This window comes from Mercurialis annua, linkage group LG8, assembly GCF_937616625.2.
Source record: "Mercurialis annua linkage group LG8, ddMerAnnu1.2, whole genome shotgun sequence".
NCBI lineage: Eukaryota > Viridiplantae > Streptophyta > Magnoliopsida > Malpighiales > Euphorbiaceae > Mercurialis > Mercurialis annua.
In genome coordinates, this window is record NC_065577.1 from 5,231,237 (window position 1) to 5,249,361 (window position 18,125).

The 18,125-nt window shown below is 32.4% G+C and overlaps 2 protein-coding genes and 1 non-coding gene across 3 annotated transcripts; all 3 read left to right on the forward strand.

Moving 5' to 3' along the window:
- Window positions 1-341: 341 nt before the first annotated feature.
- On the forward strand, window positions 342-2,401 carry LOC126659516 (uncharacterized). The gene is made up of 5 exons (XM_050352807.1): window positions 342-573; window positions 688-1,064; window positions 1,343-1,438; window positions 1,894-1,953; window positions 2,041-2,401. Exons 1-5 carry the CDS (start codon window positions 477-479, stop codon window positions 2,254-2,256), a joined length of 846 nt encoding a protein of 281 aa, XP_050208764.1. The 5' UTR covers window positions 342-476; the 3' UTR covers window positions 2,257-2,401.
- Window positions 2,402-3,288: 887 nt separating this feature from the next.
- On the forward strand, window positions 3,289-3,360 carry TRNAM-CAU (transfer RNA methionine (anticodon CAU)). Its single transcript has one exon. It is a non-coding gene; the product is annotated as a tRNA-Met (tRNA).
- A 2,245-nt stretch (window positions 3,361-5,605) lies between these two features.
- On the forward strand, window positions 5,606-15,939 carry LOC126660252 (cullin-associated NEDD8-dissociated protein 1). The gene is made up of 29 exons (XM_050353631.2): window positions 5,606-5,816; window positions 6,567-6,650; window positions 6,758-6,927; window positions 7,109-7,319; window positions 7,398-7,563; window positions 8,160-8,289; window positions 8,787-8,901; window positions 9,014-9,171; window positions 9,252-9,375; window positions 9,673-9,723; window positions 9,798-9,880; window positions 10,370-10,454; window positions 10,546-10,647; window positions 10,750-10,848; window positions 11,493-11,603; window positions 11,681-11,764; window positions 11,848-11,988; window positions 12,128-12,220; window positions 12,335-12,456; window positions 12,546-12,708; window positions 12,796-13,035; window positions 13,146-13,394; window positions 13,485-13,661; window positions 13,767-13,913; window positions 13,996-14,112; window positions 14,549-14,717; window positions 14,911-14,988; window positions 15,065-15,203; window positions 15,448-15,939. Exons 2-29 carry the CDS (start codon window positions 6,615-6,617, stop codon window positions 15,542-15,544), a joined length of 3,657 nt encoding a protein of 1,218 aa, XP_050209588.1. The 5' UTR covers window positions 5,606-5,816; window positions 6,567-6,614; the 3' UTR covers window positions 15,545-15,939.
- Window positions 15,940-18,125: the final 2,186 nt, after the last annotated feature.

Below are 18,125 nucleotides of genomic sequence, written 5' to 3' on the forward strand. Positions count from 1 at the left end.
ATTTATGGAGAAGGATTAAAATTTACCAGAAAATGCTATAAGCGTCAGTTGCGATATCTTATCGTCACAATGTCGAAAATGTACGCAATGTATTCAACGTAAATGACATAAAAAATTGTAAATATTTGTATATACTTATATATACTATAACTGTAATAGTTTCTATCTCGTATATCTTTGAAAAACACATTCACAATGAATAGAGAAATTGACCATTTTACTTAAAATATTAGCATATCCTATTAATATTAAAAAAAAAATTCCAAAATAAATATATGAAATTATAGAAAGGCTAAATTTGAACAAATGGAAACTATAAGCATGAATTTGTAGTTTTTGATCATAACAGAAGAAAAAAAATCCTGAATCAAAGAAAAAAAAAGTAAAACCCTAAATCTTTCCACAGCAGTAGCACAGTGTTCAGTGTGTATGAACTAAAACTTTCCAATTATTTTGATCAGAATCAACAAACAAAAATGAAAAAACTCGCCGGAGTCACACTCCGATCAATCACCAGTACCTTATCAAACCGAACCCATTTCGCCAAATCTCTCGCAACAGCTGCTCTTACCGGTAAAATGTTAAATTTTATGCTTTTTCTTTTTAATTTAATTTTATTAAATTTAGGGTTTTGAATAAATTTAAATTGATTTTTAATTTTTACATATTGATTTTGCATTATGTCAGATGCTGATTACAAAGAAAATTCCAACAATAGTAATGGTAAAGGTACTAATGAGTCAAATGATGAGTTTGAGAAGAGAATTTTTGGGGGAATTTTTGGGAGTGGGAATAATCAAGCTAGTGAGTCGTTTTTTCAGAAGCTTGATCGGCTTGAGAAGGCGCGGAACAGGCCACCACCTAGTTCTGGTGCGGCGAATGAAGGAAATAGTTCAATTTTGGATGGTTTAGATGAGGGGTTTAACTCGTTAAACGATGGATTGGATGGGAAATTGAAGCGGGCTGCGACTTATTTTGAGTTTGATCCTGAGGAGGTTATGAGGGAAGACTATAGTTTTCGTCCTGATATGAGTTTTCGGCCTGGCTCGACTTATGAGCTTAAGGTAATTCATGATGCTTTTATGATTGTGATGCGCTGTGGGTATGCATTGTCGACTTTAATTTGATCATGTTCTAAAGCTTAATCAGATGAAGAAACTATGAAATAAAGAAGTTTGATTTACGAAAACGCATTTTGGATGTTCATTATGTAGGCAGTTTTGTGTTATTTACAAATTGCTTTTAAAGATCGAAACCCTCATGGAATTTTTTTGTTTTTCATGCCATCATAAGATCATGCTCGTCTCACTCAAGTACCACTGTATTGTTTTGCGTTGTGCAGGATCTTGATCTTGAAAAACCCGCAGTGCGCAAATTCTCAAAGAAAAATGAATTTACCGTTACTACAAAAGAAGCTCTGGAAAAAGCTGATTTCCGGGTGAGCTTAGCATATATTCAGTTGGCTCTACTCTTTATAATATCCGAGAAATGCCATATTCTTTTGTTACTGCAATTATATATTTAGTTCTCATTAAACATTGCTCATATAAAGTCAATTTTAGGATATGAATGCCGTGGAACAAGTGGTGGAAATTGGATGTCAATGTCATTTCTTGGTTTTCGGAGATAACAAATATGTTTAACTCATTTATTTATATCCTTAAAATTTATGCGCAATGTCCTTTAAAGAAGGATTTCAGATATTCCTCTACTTATAGTTTGTCGATTCTGTAATCAACTTTTGGTCATATATTCAAATGGTAGCTATGATTTCCAGAATAATCGCATGGTTGGTTTTGCTGTTTGTCATTTTTTCGGAATGGCATGCAATGGAAAATGAACTTATTGCTATATAATCGAAAAATTTCTAATTGAGCAGTTTTTCCTATGCAGAATGTTAGATTTCTTGCAAACTTCTTAACCGAAGCTGGCATTTTGTATAAGCGGAGCATGGTAATGTGGATCGTAAAGTGCACATAATTCAGTGTATCCATCATCAACTAACGGGATCTCTCATAATTTCTTATTGTTCATATGCAGACCGGCATAAGTGCCAAAGCACAGAGGAGGATCGCCAGGGAGATCAAAACAGCTCGAGCTTTTGGTCTACTGCCTTTTACGACAATGGGGACAAAATCATTTATTTTTGGCCAGACTATGGAGAATCTCCCTGAGGACTACGAATATCAGACTTTTGGTCCCCGCACGCCTGCTGGTGCTGGTGATGAGGTTGAGGCAGACCCTCTTGAAACCTAGGAACCATTTTATGGTGATGTGAAACTAGCTTTAAGCTCCAATTGAGTTGTTGTGTATGGCCCTTGTTGGGGTATGAAATTTTGAAATTTTTTTAAGTTGAATTTGTTGAATTTAACAGTAAATAAGTGAATTGTACTATTTTCAATTTTTAAGCTTTCATCAAGAAAATGTATGACCTATGCAAAAAGATAGCAATTTCCCTATGAAAGTTTGATGGATGATGGGGAAGTTTACTTGAGCCGAGAGTTCATTTTGTAGGGTCAAGAGTTGCTTTGATTTTTACCATCAATTAAATAATTAGCATTGAATTATTAATAAATAAAATGAAATATCTTTAATAAGCATTCTAATTTTTTTTGCAAATTTTATAATTAAATACTAAAGTTTAAGTGTCGAACATTAAAACGTTAGAAATACTAAATTTAAGTTTGATTGCTTTAACCGCTCAAAAGTATCATTGTTTTACTAAATATATTATAATGTTAAAAATCATTAACCATTGATATTTATATAATTAAAATTATAAACTAATAATTACAAATATTTTCATATTAAAATTTGTGCTAATATAAATATATAGAGGTAAAATAATTAATATCAAATTTTAAAGATAAACAAATAGTCTATAAACGTATATTACTAATAAATAAAAAATAAAAAATTAAGACTATAAAATTATTTCAATAACAGAATTAAAGAAATTAATATTTAACATTTTCAATAAAAAATATAAGTTAATAATTTTGACATATCATTTTAAATGATTTTTTTTATTTAATTGGATAAATTAGATTAGATTCAATAAGTGCTACCATATACTACTAATACAGTAATACTTAATAAAATTAAGTGTTAAAGTTTTAAATTAAATAATAAACTGAATTATTAAACACCGGTAAAGTAAAAGAAAAAAAAGTTCAGCTAACTGTGTTTGAGACCAATTAAAACTTTAAAATGTTCAAAAAGGAAATTTAGCTTGATACAAACTGCAAAATTTTATATATAAAACCGTGAACAAATTCTTATCAACTAATCAGAGTGGCGCAGCGGAAGCGTGGTGGGCCCATAACCCACAGGTCCCAGGATCGAAACCTGGCTCTGATATAATTTTGATCTTTTTTCTTTTTTTTTTTCATTGGTTTTCTTCGGTAGAATATCATACTTTTAGCATAAATCAACCGGCATCTCATCCTTTTATTTATAATTTGATTAAATTGATTTTAAAATCAAATATATTTTTTAGAGGAAATCAAATATATTCAAACTGATAAATATAAAAACTAATGATACATTAAACTCATAAAAAGTATTTCCAAAAATTGATGGTTAATCACATAAAAATATCTCATCTTTTTGATATTTTTTTGTTTATTACCACATCTTTTAAAACTTTCAGTTTTAACTTATTTTTAATTTTTATTTTTAATTGTAGCCATTTGTCCAAATTTAAATAGAAAAAGTTCAAATATTTTTTTTATATTATTGTATATTATTTCAATTTGCATTAATTTTCAAAATGAGATAATATGAGAAGTTTATTTGTATTTTTTTTCGCTCCAACTTGAACAATTGGTTACAATTGAACGTGAAAAATTGAAAATGAGCTAAAACTGATCATTTATAATAGAGAAATAAAAATAAAATAAATAATTTTTAAATATAAAAACTAATGATACTTTAAACTCATAAAAAGTATTTCCAAAAATTGATGGTTAATCACATAAAAATATCTCATCTTTTTGATATTTTTTTGTTTATGACCACATCTTTTAAAATTTTCAGTTTTAACTTATTTTTAATTTTTATTTTTAATTGTAGCCATTTGTCCAAATTTAAATAGAAAAAGTTCAAATATTTTTTTTATATTATTGTATATTATTTCAATTTGCATTAATTTTCAAAATGAGATAATATGAGAAGTTTATTTGTATTTTTTTTCGCTCCAACTTGAACAATTAGTTACAATTGAACGTGAAAAATTGAAAATGAGCTAAAACTGAAACTTAAAAAATGTGGCTTTAAATGAAAAAAATTGAAAATATGAGATATTTTCAAGAGATCAAACCAAGTTAATGTTTTAGAAATTATAATAGATTAATCAAATAAGTTTAATAATAATTTTTGTAATATTATACAAATAAAACTATTAGTTTATGCAAAACAAAAACTCATAATAATGTTAAATATTTGTTTGAATAATGCAAAACAAAAACTCATATAAATCAGAAATTCAAAAGAGTGATTTATTCTTAATAATTTTTATAATAAAAAAAACATTATTCACCTCAAAAGATTATGTGTTGGGGATTTCTAAAAAAACCCTAGCCGTCTCTCTCTTTTGAGAAACCTCTCAAAATGGCCAAAAACCACCTCCCCAATCTCTTAAATTCAATTTTTTTAGCCTTTTTCATAGTTTTTGTCTTTAATTTTGAATAAAATTTCTTTTTTAGCCAATTTTGGTCTAGATTTAGAAATTATTTTCTACCTTATTATCTTAATTTTATTAGATCTGTTCTAATCAAAATTAAGAATAGTTTTTTTCATCGTTGGAGATGAAATTGTTTTTTGCGATGCAAGCGATTTGGATCTCTAAAATAATTAGAGCCACCATCTTACGACGGATTTCACCAAATATCGGTATATTTTTCGTTGGTATAGATGATGTCTTTAATGTTCAAGAGAAGAGATTTGTCACAAAAGATGTGATTAGGGACTTTAACGATGAAGTTATAGCTGCTAACTGTAGCAGTCGTGCGATTAAAGTTAGTATTATCATGGCAAGCGAAGCTAATCTAATTCCCTTTATTTCAAAGGTTGTAATGGATGCCTTCAACAACAACTCTTTACTTTGTAATATTATTAGTTTGATAGCACATGACTACTTTAACTTAATTGAGATGCATATATGTTGTTTTAATTACGATAGAAAATCTCATATGATAGCATATGACTATTTTAGTTTATCTAATTGGTTGGGGCATGTCCCTCCGATTATCAAATTCTATGTACTGGCTGATCAATCAGCTTTTGATTAATAGAACTTTTTATTTCAAAAAAAAAAATTAAGTGTTGGGCATCATTCTATTTGGCCGTGAGATCAATTTTCCTCACTAGCACTACTCCTCTTCTAATTATTAAAAAAAATTATAATACAAGATGTTTTCAATTATGAGATTAAAACTTAATACATTGATTAAAAAAATAGTAGACTCAAAAGAAGTTAAAAATAAATTTCATCAAAAAAAAGAAGAAGTTAAAAATAAATAAATTTACTTTAGTTTTACAATTAAATAATTCATATAAATACCAATTATAATTAACTATTTAATATTTATCACAACAATTATAATATCAGCTGGAACAAACTTAAGTAAGTACTGAAAATCAAGGCGTGGGTCTCTTCACGAAACTAGAACATCAAGCAGCACAAAATACCTCAACTCAGTAGACTCCAATCAAAAATCAAAACCCATCACAACAATATAACACAGATCAAACAATACTGCCTTCAAATTATTTATTATTCTGATTCTGATTTCAAATCCGTCAGTTAATTTGAAGTACGCTCTCTGCTCGATCCTTTCCGTTCTGTATTATTTTTATCAATGTACAATGGACAAATTTGTTGTCGCTTGTAAATTACTGTGTTATTTAGTTGCTTGTAGAAGATTCTAGGGTTTTGTTCTATGTTTATGGAGTTTGATGATTTAGAATTCTTGTTAGGGTTTTGGAGTGAGTAATTTAGGGTTTCTATGTGTTTTTTATAATTGAAAATCTTGAGCTGCTGGTTAGTATTGATGTCTTGCTTTTTTTTATTATCTTTTTGAGTAATTGTGCTGTTTAGAGTGTTTAGCTACTATCTATGTTTGATACTTGCTGCATTGTGAATTTTATTAGTTCAATTTGTAGAAAATTTAGTTTTAGTTTGTTTCTTTCGTGTATTTGTATTACTTGTTTAAATACTAGCTAGCGCGGACACGACACGGGGACACGAGGAACTTGGACAGACATGGCGAAACATTGTTATTTTAAAAGTGTGAAACGTTTCCAAAACGGGACACGTTGATTGAATGAAGTGTCTGTGCTACCTAGTTTATATATCATATCAGTAATCAGTGGATAAATTATTTGATTCTGTATTAGTTCATGATGCTCGATGGTCATTAGGTAGTTTTTGTTTTAGTTTTTGATTTTTTTGTTGTGTTAGTTTTGTTTGTACTAGTTATTGAAGTGGAAAGGTTATACATGAATGTATCTTGGGTGCATTTTTTGTGCCGGTATCACAGCTCTTACTTTTGTTCTCTCTGTAGGTTGTGACATAACAGAGTATTGGCATCTGCTAACTTTTAGTTTCAAAGATGGCCAATTTACAAATTACAAGTATTTTGGAGAAGGTATTGTCTCATCTAATTATTCTAGTTCAGTTTTGTATATTATCTCATTGGTATGTTATGGTTGCTTTCTCTATTTAGTTTGATCTGTTTTTTGGATTTTTTTGCAGATGACGGGGAAGGATAAAGACTACAGATATATGGCCACATCTGACTTACTGAATGAGTTGAATAAAGATACCTTTAAACCTGATGCTGACCTGGAGATAAAGTTGTCAAATATTGTTCTACAACAGCTTGATGATGTGGCTGGTGATGTTTCTGGATTGGCTGTGAAATGGTATGCATTTTTGTGCTATTATCAGATTTGTTAAGTTTATTACTTTATATGATTTTCCTGAATAATTGTATTTTGAGTTTGAGTATAATAAAATATTAGTGGAGTAAATGTGTAAAATTGAAGCATGCAGAACAATGAGCCTGTTGCATGGTTCTTAGATTTTATGAAAATGGTTTTGCAGTCTTGCTCCATTGGTGAAGAAGGTGAGTGAAGCACGAGTCGTGGAGATGACCAATAGGCTATGTGATAAATTGCTCAATGGAAAAGATCAACATCGTGATGCTGCAAGCATAGCATTGAAGACGATTGTATCTGAAGTCACAACTCAATCTCTTGCTCAATCCATTCTTGTTTCCTTATCTCCACAGTTGATAAAAGGAGTAACTAGTCAGGTGAGTTTCTATGAACATGAGTCTCAGTACTTCTTTTTCGCCCTTGCTTAATTTTTTCCTTATTCATTTCTGCCTCAGGGTTTGAGCGCCGAGATAAAATGTGAATGTCTTGATATATTATGTGATGTCCTTCATAAATTTGGAAATTTGATGGCAGCTGACCATGGGCTGATCTTAAATGCACTTTTGTCACAATTGAACTCAAGTCAAGCCACCATTAGAAAGAAGACTGTTTCTTGTGTTGGTAAGTCATTAGAATATTGCTAGCTTTTCTTGAGGATATCTGTTATTGCTCTGATATTTCTTCAATGTTTTAAATTCATAGGTTATGGCTCCTAGGTAGTAGTGGTAACTTATGGTATTTGGAATGAAAATTTTCCAGCTAGTTTGAGTTTTGGCTGGTTCTCTATTATCTCCACAATGCTGAAATATTGTTTTGTTTTGTTTGTAAGTCCCTTTTAATAACACTGTTCCTATTTTTGAACTTACATTGAGTTGCTACTACCTGTGTAAGCTGACATCAGAATTAGCTTTGATAAAAGTGTGTCTTTTTAGAAAATAGAAATGCATGCATTAGTTTATGTTGTATTTTTTTAATCCTTCACTTTAAATTTGTTAAATTCCTTTTTATACTTGAACAGGCACTTGGCATTAGGAATTAGATTATTGTCTTAATTACAGGAAGCTTAGGGCTGACTTGGGAGTAAGGCTTAGTTGAGCTATGTTCTCTGTTATAGGAAACATACAGTTAAAAATTTATAGTGAACCTTTTAGCAGGGGTGGTAGTTTTAAGCTGAAAATTGTTTATCGATTTGCTATAACAAATTTCCTTGTGTTCAGCATCCCTTGCGTCAAGCTTGTCTGATGAAATGTTGGCAAAAGCTACAGTTGAAGTTGTGCGTAACTTGAGAAATAAAGGTGTAAAGCCCGAAATGACCCGTACAAATATTCAGATGATTGGTGCTTTAAGGTAAGCTTCACCTTATGTCATTGTTTATAGTTTGTTGGCTTGGTAATTTCTTTTATATTAATTCTGTTATGTTTTGAAAAAACATAAAAACTTGAAGGAAGAAACTTAATTATGTGTATTATTGTGGAGCTTGAACATTTGAGGGTTAGATATGGGATTTGTAGTTAACAAAAATATGATAAACATACTGATGGATATGCATGGGAGGCTTTCTATAGTTGCTTTGTTTTTTACAAAGTAAATATTACTTATGTTCACTTATCACCGTTGGATGAATAATTATCACTTTCATTCAATGGTTAAATAAACAAAGTACACTTAAAACAAAGTAATCATAGAATTTCCCTATACATGGGTGTAACCTTGGGACGCTGAATATAGATTTTATTATTTAGTTTGCATAAATAAAAATTCAAAACTGTTGTCCGCTCATGTTTCTAAGTCCAAAATTTCGAGTTTATTATGTACTTATCAATGGTGATGTTTTGGTCTTTTAGCCGCGCTGTAGGATACCGGTTTGGACCTCATCTTGGCGACACTGTGCCAGTTTTAATTAATTACTGCACAACTGCATCAGAAAATGACGAGGAGCTTCGTGAATATAGCCTGCAGGTGCTTTGTATGCTTCTGTTTCTTTTCCTTTTCTCCTCTCTCTTGTATTTCCATAGTAGGCCTTGTTCGCTCGTCTGTGATTATTCTCTAATCTATTAATGTTTAATCACAGGCGCTAGAGAGTTTTCTTCTAAGATGCCCTAGAGACATTTACTCATACTGTGATCAAATTCTTCTTCTTACTCTTGAATATCTAAGTTATGATCCAAATTTCACTGATAACATGGAAGAGGATACTGATGATGAAAGCTATGAAGAGGAGGAAGATGAGTATGTTTCTAAGACAATATGAGCTGATGCTTAATGTGCGTGCATCATAAGTTTGTTATTTACTTTTGTTCTTTTTGCAGTGAGAGTGCAAATGAATATACAGATGATGAGGATGTCAGCTGGAAAGTTCGAAGAGCAGCAGCTAAATGCTTAGCAGCATTAATAGTTTCTCGTCCTGAAATGCTTGCAAAGCTATACGAGGAGGTACACCTGCACTAACTGTTTGAGCCATTTAATCATGTAAAGCTTGTGAACTTCTTAATATTCAGTAAACTGATTGTCTTTTTAAAAAATAAAAACTATTGTCAGTGACATGGCTGCTCTTTTGTCTCAATTATCAAGTTTGAAGCTAAATTTTAGCTTATGACTTGTTAGTGGATATATTTTAAGATGTTTCCAGCATTGTATATATGATGTCTTTGTGCAGTAATGTTGTGATTGTGTTAACAGTTTTCCTAGATCTTAGAACTACTCAATACTCAATAATGTTGTTAAATACAGGCCTGTCCTAAGCTGATTGATAGATTTAAGGAAAGGGAAGAAAATGTCAAGGTTAGTCTGGATTGTTAAATTTCAGTTATTTATAGTTTTCCTCTGGTTGGTCTTCTGACATTTTTGTGATGCAGATGGACGTATTCAACACATTCATTGAGCTATTACGTCAAACTGGAAATGTTACAAAAGGGCAGATTGACATAAATGAATCAAGGCAAGTTTCTATCTTTTAAATTGTTTTCCTCATTTAAGCTCTTTACCTTGTCTCTTTGAGTTTTAAATTTTATGAGTGTGAACCTATTCTGCGTTCCTTTTAAATTTCTTCTCTGGTCTGTAGCTAATCTTGGAACTTTTTTGAACATATAAAAACATAAGGCTCACTATCAAAAATCAATTATCAAGGGCTTTTCTAGAAATTGATGCCGCATTAGGCTTTCTTAGTGCTTCTATTTGTATAAATGTTTGTATTTCATACTACTTTCAAGTGGTATCTTTTCTTATTTAAAATAGTAGCGGTACTTTTATCATTCAAAAGCAAATAGGCTAAAGTTTTGATCCATTTTGCATCGAGCCAGCAAAATGTGTGGATGGGTCTGGGATTTGCATCGATTACTTTCTTGTGCCAGTTGGATATGGAATGCTTTTAATTGCAATTTTTTATCCAATTAGTTTTAGTGAATTACATATGGATTCTCCTGTGCAGCCCAAGATGGTTACTCAAGCATGAAGTACCAAAGATAGTTAAATCTACAAATAGGCAGCTTCGTGAGAAATCTATCAAGACAAAGGTAGGAAGTGATGCTGTCTGTTGTGGATTTATGGTCACAAGCTTGTCTGATTTATGATGATCATGATTTACAACCTCTCATCTATCTGCAGGTTGGTGCATTTTCTGTACTGAAAGAACTGGTGGTTGTCTTGCCAGACTGCCTCGCAGAACACATTGGTTCACTTATTCCTGGAATTGAAAAGGCTTTGAATGTAAGTAATCAAGCTGAAAGTGTGTGATGATAGCAGACTTTCTTATTGTTGTTCTATATACATCCTTTTCATTTTTCTCAATTCTCCAATGCCTTACTCCAGGACAAATCTTCAACCTCAAATTTGAAGTCTGAAGCCCTTATATTCACAAGATTGGTATTGGCTTCACATTCTCCTCCTGTATTCCATCCCCATATCAAGGTAATATTAATTTTTTTTATCTCCTTTCATTGACTTATAAAATAGTTTTTCAGAGACTGCAACATCTGGACTTTTCTGAAACACTTTTTCCTATTGTATTCTTATGTAATACCCTGTTGCTTTCACCTAAATTTAAGTAAAATGATTCTTCTGACATGCCAATCTCTTTGCTTTTGAGCTCCTGTTTCTACATATATTATTGCATGAAGAGTTATTGTCTGTGCTCTCCAACTAGAGAGATTGGTCAATGCCTAAATGGTTTCTTTGAAACTGTAGTCATATTCTGTCTTGGCACACATGGGAACACTTATAAGAAAGAATTTGTTTGTTTTTTCTCACTTTTCTCATCTGATATGTACATCATAATAATATAATGGTGAATGGAGTACTAAAGTTTTGAATGCTCTCAACTTATTTCTTTTCCCTTATCCATTTCTCTGTGCGGGGTGGGAATTGGTTATGAGCTCATATGCCGCTTTCTCTTCCTTTTGAGTATGTTAGGAGGTAAAGCAATTTGTATGCATATCTCAAGTCTATCCAACCTTCTTATGGGGTTTACCTAATTCTTTCAAGTATATGCTACCAGTACATGTGAAACAAACATGAGTTTATCAATTGGATCATTGATGCATGTGTTCTTTCAGGAGCTTTCTGGTCCTGTTTTTTCAGCTGTCGGCGAGCGTTACTACAAGGTAACAGCTGAGGCATTAAGAGTGTGTGGAGAACTTGTTCGCGTCCTGCGACCAAATGTTCAGGTTAGCTATATGTGATGATGCTGCTTGTCTAATATTTTTATTGTACTGCTTCTGATGACATACATATTCTAATGCAGGGCTTGGATTTTGACTTCAAACCTTATGTTCATCCAATATATAATGCCATAATGTCACGCTTGACGAACCAAGACCAAGACCAGGTTAGTGCCATTGGTTCACTGCTCCTTACATGCTAAGAGTCTTTGGCCTGGTTTTCTGACCCTACTATATTTTTCTTCTTCAGGAAGTTAAAGAATGTGCTATTTCTTGCATGGGGCTCGTCATTTCAACATTTGGTGATAATCTCAGAGCAGAGTTACCTTCATGCCTTCCTGTACTTGTCGACCGAATGGGGAATGAAATAACACGACTTACAGCTGTCAAGGTCAGTCTATCAATACTTGTGACATATTTGTCTTTCTTTATCACTTTAGTTGTCTCATCTAAAGTATGCCACTTGAATTCTTGTGTTGGTTGTGAATATATTTTTATCATTGCTTAATACTTTGAGTTTCTGAGTTCAGGCTTTTGCTGTCATTGCTTCTTCTTCTCTTCGAGTTGATCTATCTTGTGTTTTGGATCATGTAATTGTAGAGCTAACAGCATTTCTCCGGAAGGTATGAAGTTTGTTCGCATGCTTGTTGTCTACAGCTTTTATAGAGTAACTAACAAGTTACCAAACTACACATGTATAGAATATCTGAAATGGGATAGCTTGTTTCTGAATACAGGCTAATCGTGCTCTACGACAGGCAACACTAGGGACTCTAAATTCCCTAATTGTAGCCTATGGCGATCAGATTGGTTCATCTGCATATGAAGTTATTATAATTGAACTTTCCACTCTGATAAGGTACCTTTTAATATTTTTGACTTGATTCTCTTGGCGACCTTATGAATTCATGCATGATAATGCTAATTCTGTTGCTGTGCATTTTTCAGTGATTCAGACTTGCATATGACTGCTCTTGCTCTGGAACTTTGTTGCACTTTGATGGGTGATAGGAGGTCCAGCCCTAATGTTGGTTTGGCTGTTAGAAACAAAGTTCTACCCCAGGCACTAACATTGATCAAAAGCTCGTTGCTGCAGGGTCAAGCTCTTTTGGTACTTTTTTAGTTGCTACTAGTGATTACTGTATGTTTAAAAGTCAGTACTTGGCTGGTTCGCAATTTCATTAGTTTGATATTGCAGGCTTTACAAAACTTTTTTGCCTCGCTAGTCTATTCTGCAAATACAAGTTTTGACACTTTACTGGGCTCCCTTCTATCAAGTGCTAAGCCATCTCCCCAGTCAGGTGGTGTGGCAAAACAAGCCTTGCATTCAATTGCTCAATGTGTAGCTGTCCTCTGCCTTGCTGCAGGTGATCAGAAATGTTCATCTACAGTTAAAATGCTGACAGAAATTCTTAAAGATGACAGCAGTACCAATTCAGTGAGTTGCTATCTTTAGTATGCTATTCTGAGAATTTAGTATGCTATCTTTACTATGGTCATTCTTTTTGAAATTGTGTTAAGTTTATGTGCCTCATCTTAACTTTTTAGGCCAGGCAGCATCTTGCCTTGTTATGCCTGGGCGAGATTGGGAGGAGAAAGGATCTAAGTACACACCCACAAATAGAAACTATTATAATTGAGTCCTTTCAATCTCCTTTTGAAGAGATAAAATCTGCTGCTTCTTATGCTCTTGGCAATATTGCTGTCGGTAATCTGTCCAAGTATCTGCCTTTTATCTTGGATCAGATTGATAATCAGCAGAAGAAACAATATCTCCTGCTTCATTCTCTGAAGGAGGTGGGTTTTCTGATTCAGGAATCTATGCTGGACACATTGTGATTGTTTCAAATTTTTCTAGTTTATTTAATTTTGGTCTACATCATGCAGGTTATTGTAAGACAGTCTGTAGATAATGCAGAGTTCCAGGATTCTAGTGTTGAGAAGATACTAAAATTACTATTTAATCATTGTGAGAGTGAGGAAGAGGGTGTTCGAAATGTTGTGGCTGAGTGTCTGGGTAAAATTGCACTTATAGAACCTGCAAAACTTGTTCCTGCACTTAAGGTATGACAATAAAAATAAAAAAATCTTGGATTTTAGGAAGCCCTCAACTTCAATTTGTATTTACAATCAGGTGCAGTTGTTAATCCTGTGCTGATTTTCATATAGGTGAGAACAACTAGTCCAGCTGCATTCACAAGAGCAACAGTGGTAATTGCTGTAAAATATTCAATAGTTGAGCGGCCTGAGAAGATAGATGAGATTATATACCCTGAGATATCATCATTCCTTATGCTTATCAAGGATCATGACCGGGTAAGTCTCGATTTAACAGGGGCCTACTTTCTGGTGAATTGATTGGGCTTTTCGATCTAATTGCTGTCTATTATGGGTGCAGCATGTGAGGCGTGCAGCTGTGTTGGCCTTGAGTACATTCGCGCACAACAAGCCTAACCTTATCAAGGGACTTCTTCCTGAATTATTACCCCTTCTCTATGATCAAACAATTGTGAAGGTAATCTGAAAACAGTTGGAGTTTCTACTGCCTTTTATGTGTTCTAAATGTGTTGCTGGTTATCACAGTGTCTATATGCTGGATATTTAAATGCTTCTTCAATATGGTCTTTGCAAGGCCATTTAAAAGGATCTTTCATATGAATATTGTCTGCTTCAGACTCTTGTATTTATGTCAGCTATAGTAGTAGAAGTTGTTTCAAATTGCATTCTTCTATAAGTGCAATACGAAGTTTGAAGTGCATAGTAATTGGGGTTAATGAAGCTTTGCTTATTGTGTAATATGAAAATTAATAATCATGCTGTTTACAGTGAAGACTGTTGCATTGCTATTAAATTTTTTTAATTGCTCTATTTAGATGTTTACAGTCTTCCATAACTATGGTTGACCTTGCCAATTGGTCATTTGGTTGATTTGAGTTCTTTGCTTGGTGCAGAAAGAATTAATACGAACAGTTGATCTTGGGCCCTTCAAGCATATTGTGGATGACGGACTTGAGTTGAGGAAAGCAGCTTTTGAATGTGTAGATACTTTGTTGGATAGTTGTCTTGATCAACTAAACCCATCGTCTTTCATTGTTCCTTACCTCAAATCTGGTCTTGAAGGTAAGTGCGAAATATGAATCTCTTGACAGTGAGTCACTGTTGATTAATCAGCCAAATAACTCTTATCATCTCCCTACATTCACATACATAACATAGGGCTCAATTGTTGTTTTTGTATGCAGCAGATTAAATACAGAAAAAATAACTTTATATCTTTTCCCTATACTGACTTGGGTATTTAACCATGTTCCAGATCACTATGATGTTAAAATGCCTTGCCACCTTATCCTCTCAAAACTTGCAGATAAATGTCCATCTGCCGTCTTGGCTGGTAATTCAGTATCTGACTTTTAGTCTGGAGAAATTTTTGAGCTGTGGATTTTCTGATCTTCTTCTTCAAATTGCAGTGCTGGACTCTTTGGTTGACCCTCTCCAAAAAACTATAAATTTTAAGCCAAAGCAAGATGCTGTTAAGCAGGAAGTAGATCGTAATGAAGACATGATTCGCAGTGCTCTTCGAGCAATTGCAGCCCTAAATCACATAAGGTTTGGCTCGTATGCTTTCAAAACTTAGTTATTAGGTCTGCTGTTTCTCTTCTGTAAAGTTTTTTTTTTTTGAATGATCTGCTACAGTTTGTTAAATCATCATATTTGGGAGTAATAATCGGACTTCATTTCTGTTCTCCGTCTTTCGGATCATCAGACTGTAATCAATGAACTAAATTATTAATTTATAGGTTTGTCTTTCGTATCTGACATGTGCGGGTGCTTTTGTTTTCTGTTTTTGCAGCGGAGGTGCTTGCAGCCCTAAATTCAAAAACCTTATGAATGAAATTTCAAAATCTCCTACCCTGTGGGAGAAGTACTATTCCATCCGGAATGAGTAATGGCCATGACGACGATCCTTCTATAAACATATTGCTCAAGTTTGCGCGAGAGAACTACAAATACAGTTTGTTTTGATGTTCTATTGTACACTCTCTTCAGAAAGGAACGGAAGTAATCACCCTTACCGGAGGTTTGGCACCGTATCGGAGTTAAGAAATGCTGAAATTTTGGTCGAAGAAGCTCGTAGGAAGGATATTACATGACCATATGGTGCATGCAAATACTTTTTTTGTTATTATTATGTATAGGGCAAATACTTTGTCTGTTGCTACTGATTATGAGCTAAAAATGCAAAATGTTGTTTTCATATCTAAGAGAAGTGAGTTTTACTATACATTTGGTGATACTTATTAATTGATATGGTTGGAAGCATCTTCTGGCTGCAAATTTTTGAGATTGTGAGAGTTCTTTTACTTAAACTCTAAATCTAATTCTAGTCTTAAATTTTTATTTTGGACGAAGAGTTTTAGAATTTTCTCTGTGAATTCTTCAAAATATTATTTGTTAAGAGTTTTAGAATTTTATAGTCCAATGTCTGCTTTCTGCAATTTCACTCCTACATGGCCTACTGGAGATCCATGTCGTTGACAGCGTCCTAACCTCTAGACGATGTCGTTTCTTTCAAGAATGATTAACTCACAAAACTCTATCGTTTTAAAATTCATACTGTTTTTTATCTTCAAATTAAAATGGTACCGTTTTAAAACCTTCTAATTTCCCCAAATTCTCTTCTTTTCCCTCTTAATCAACTTCAAACTAAAAACCTAACTTTTCACTTTTTCCCTAAATTGACAATTTCTTCATTTCATAAGAAAACCTTAATTTCTCCTTAATATCGTGAATGCTTCAATTCTTCTTCCTATGTTTCAATGAAGAAATATAATTATGAAACTAGTAGCGGAAGCAGTGCCAGTTACCCTAAAACCACGGTTCTGAATTTAATGTCATCCCTCCTAAACGTTTGCAGGTATGACATTATTACTTATGTGTATACTTCATATATATGAAAGGGAACCGTAGAAGGAGGTTTTACCAGTGCAATCTATAATACCCCGTAATTTTAAAATGTCAATTTTGTCACATATGCTATATTTTAATCGGAAAAGTGAAAATAATTATTAAATTGGACTAAAAAAAATTTAATGGAATTACGATAGTAAGTAAAAAAACAGATGTGAATTAGATTGTTTTAGAAGATTTGAAAAATTATCCGGAAATGCAAGAAATTGAATTAAAAATTTAAATTTTGTTTTCTTTTTTGCTTGTAATTCGGTCGATCAAGACCTTTGTAAATTTTTCCTTTATTAATCAAAATTATTTTTGGGGTTGAATTCTTATTCTTGATTTTTGGGAGCCGACTCGGGGCTCTTTCTTTATTTTTTGCTTTCCGAATTAATCTAAACATGTGCATTTTTCATAGTTAATCTAAACTATTTTATTTTTGGAGCCTAGCTTTTTGTTTCCGAGTTAATTTAAACTCGTGCGTTTTTCAGAGTTAATCTAGACTCTAATGAGTTTTGAATTTAATGTCATTCCTCCTAAAAGTTGCAGGTATGACATTATTGTTTTTGTGTATACTTCATACACAAACGAGAACCTTGTAAGGAGGTTTAATCGGTGCAATTTGTAATACCCGTAATTTTAAAATGTCGGTTTTATCACATATGTTATATTTAATAAAAAAAGTGAAATTAAATATTAAATTGGACTAAGAAAAATTTAATGGAATTACGGTAGCGAGTAAAAAATAGATGTGAATTGGATTACTTTAGAAGATATGGAAAATTCTCCGGAAATGCAAAATATCGGAAAATTGAATTAAAAGTATAAGTTGAATGATATAATTTTATATAACATGAAAAAATAATTTTAATACATGTTTAATGATGAAAAATTACTATTATATAAAAAAATAAACACCAAAAAGAAATTTGTCGATCTGAACGAAGAAGAAGAAAAAGAGAAACGAATAAGTTCAGATCTGATGAAATTAAAATAGAAAACGACGACAATAACAACGAACGGAGAAAATTACTTCGATGGCGAGACAAAGGTAGAACGGTGGATATGGAGCGCGAAATTAAAAAAACCTGAAAATGTCGATCTATTGGATTGAATGTGAAGAGCTGATGATTTGGAAGAATTTTTTTTTTATGAAAGGCGAGTTTGAGAGAGAGAAGGGATGAAAAGAGAAAAAATAAGATCTAATTATTTAAAAAAACCCCACCTTGAAATAATTTTTCGTTTATACCCTGACCTAGGAAAAAGTTCATTTGTACCCTTTTTTTAATTTTTCGTTTTCAATTGTACCCCAAAATTTTATTTTTTGACAATTTAATTAATTAAAGGATGAAAACATTAAAAATAATTAAATAGAAGGGTTATATCATCTTTTTTCTATTTGAAAATATATAAATAAGTTAAAAAATGAAGGATTATTTTTAGTTTTTTCTAAATAAAAAAAGTTCAACTTAGTGCTTTAGGGTAGAGTTGAAAACGAAAAATCAAAAAAAGGGTACAAATGAATTTTTTTCTAGGTCATGGTATAAACGAAAAAATATTACAAGGTGGGTTTTTTTT